The sequence below is a fragment of the Rhopalosiphum maidis genome, chromosome 3 (assembly GCF_003676215.2).
Source record: "Rhopalosiphum maidis isolate BTI-1 chromosome 3, ASM367621v3, whole genome shotgun sequence".
NCBI lineage: Eukaryota > Metazoa > Arthropoda > Insecta > Hemiptera > Aphididae > Rhopalosiphum > Rhopalosiphum maidis.
In genome coordinates this window covers 53174054-53175375 of record NC_040879.1, presented here as the reverse complement: position 1 = coordinate 53175375, position 1322 = coordinate 53174054, and the positions used below count along the sequence as shown (strand labels likewise).

Below are 1322 nucleotides of genomic sequence, written 5' to 3'. Positions count from 1 at the left end.
TTACATAGAGTAATACAATCCAGTTTTATCAGCATTATAAATGTCACAATCTGCATAATTTTTACGCAAATCAGGCCAAACGTGTTCCAGCCAATTTTCCGAAACACCAACAGGAACGCTTGACGATTCTCCACTTATTTTTCCAAAAACGATATTGTGTCTTTGACGAAAACGGGTAATCCAAGAAGAAGAACATTGAAAATCAATTTTATTAAAACGCTTCCCGAATTCGGTCGCTTTTTTTTGAAGTATCGGACCACTTATTGGAATATTTTTAGATCGTTGTATTTTAAACCATTCAAAGAGAGCCTGATCAACGTCTTGATGTTGGCTACATTTTAATCTTTTATTAGATGTCACGTCTTTTTGAAAAAAGCTTTTTATTTGGTCTTTTGATTTCCATATGGTAGATAGTGTTGATTGGCTGATTCCTAGCTCTTGGCAAAGATTTTTATTAGAAACACCACTTTCTAAACGCTCAATTATTTTCACTTTTTCGGCAATAGTGAAACAGCGTCTTCTTTTATTTGACATTTTTAACTTATTCGGAACGTGTCTAAACGGATAGCAATCAAAACGGCAACTAAATGACTAAGAAACGTATGCTGTATACAATACGGTCGTACAAAACACATTATCTGTTACAGATAAGATTAAGAATTATCGATTTGGATGAAATCAAATTTACAACACAATATACTACACAATATAATATTATTAATCGCTATAGGTAATTATAAAAACCAATTTTCGTTTTAAAATAACATCGCTATATCCGGATCATCGTTTTACCCCGAATATCGTTATATACAGCATCGTTATACGTGAATTTGACTGTATATCTATTATTTATTTTACTTTAAATAAAAACTATTAGAGATATTAAAAAATACATATTTTTTTTCCTGGTACATACTTGGTCTAATAACAATATTTATTTACGGGACCCAATTAATCGATAAAGGTAATTTGGAATCCAATTCACAAATCCCGGATAGGATAACAAACTGACGGACCTAAATCAGGTTTCGTAATCGATATTTTTCCGGTGGTCGTCTGTCGGTTAGTAAAACAAAATACCTATATTATAACGTAAAATGAACTACCAACAAATACGGTCAAATATGGAAAACGATAATACAAATATGCTCTTTTTAAGCTAATTTATTAATTTATTGGCATGCATTAGAAATTTTAGATTTTTTAGTTTTTTTCAATAAATGTCGATAAAAAATATTTGCCGGGTCAAAATTATTGAAAATTTAATATAAAATTTCACATATTAAGTTTTTCTTACATATTTGTATAAAAATTATAAAAAT

The 1322-nt window shown here is 29.6% G+C and overlaps 1 protein-coding gene across 1 annotated transcript; it reads right to left on the bottom strand.

Moving 5' to 3' along the window:
- LOC113557939 (tigger transposable element-derived protein 4-like) lies at nucleotides 1-534 on the bottom strand. Its single transcript, XM_026963478.2, has one exon. It carries the CDS (start codon nucleotides 532-534, stop codon nucleotides 1-3), a length of 534 nt encoding a protein of 177 aa, XP_026819279.1.
- Between the last annotated feature and the right edge of the window lie 788 nt (nucleotides 535-1322).

Coding starts and splice junctions, on each gene's coding strand:
- LOC113557939 (XM_026963478.2), bottom strand. CDS start 534: ATGTCAAATAAAAGAAGACGCTGTTTCACTATTGCCGAAAAAGTGAAA.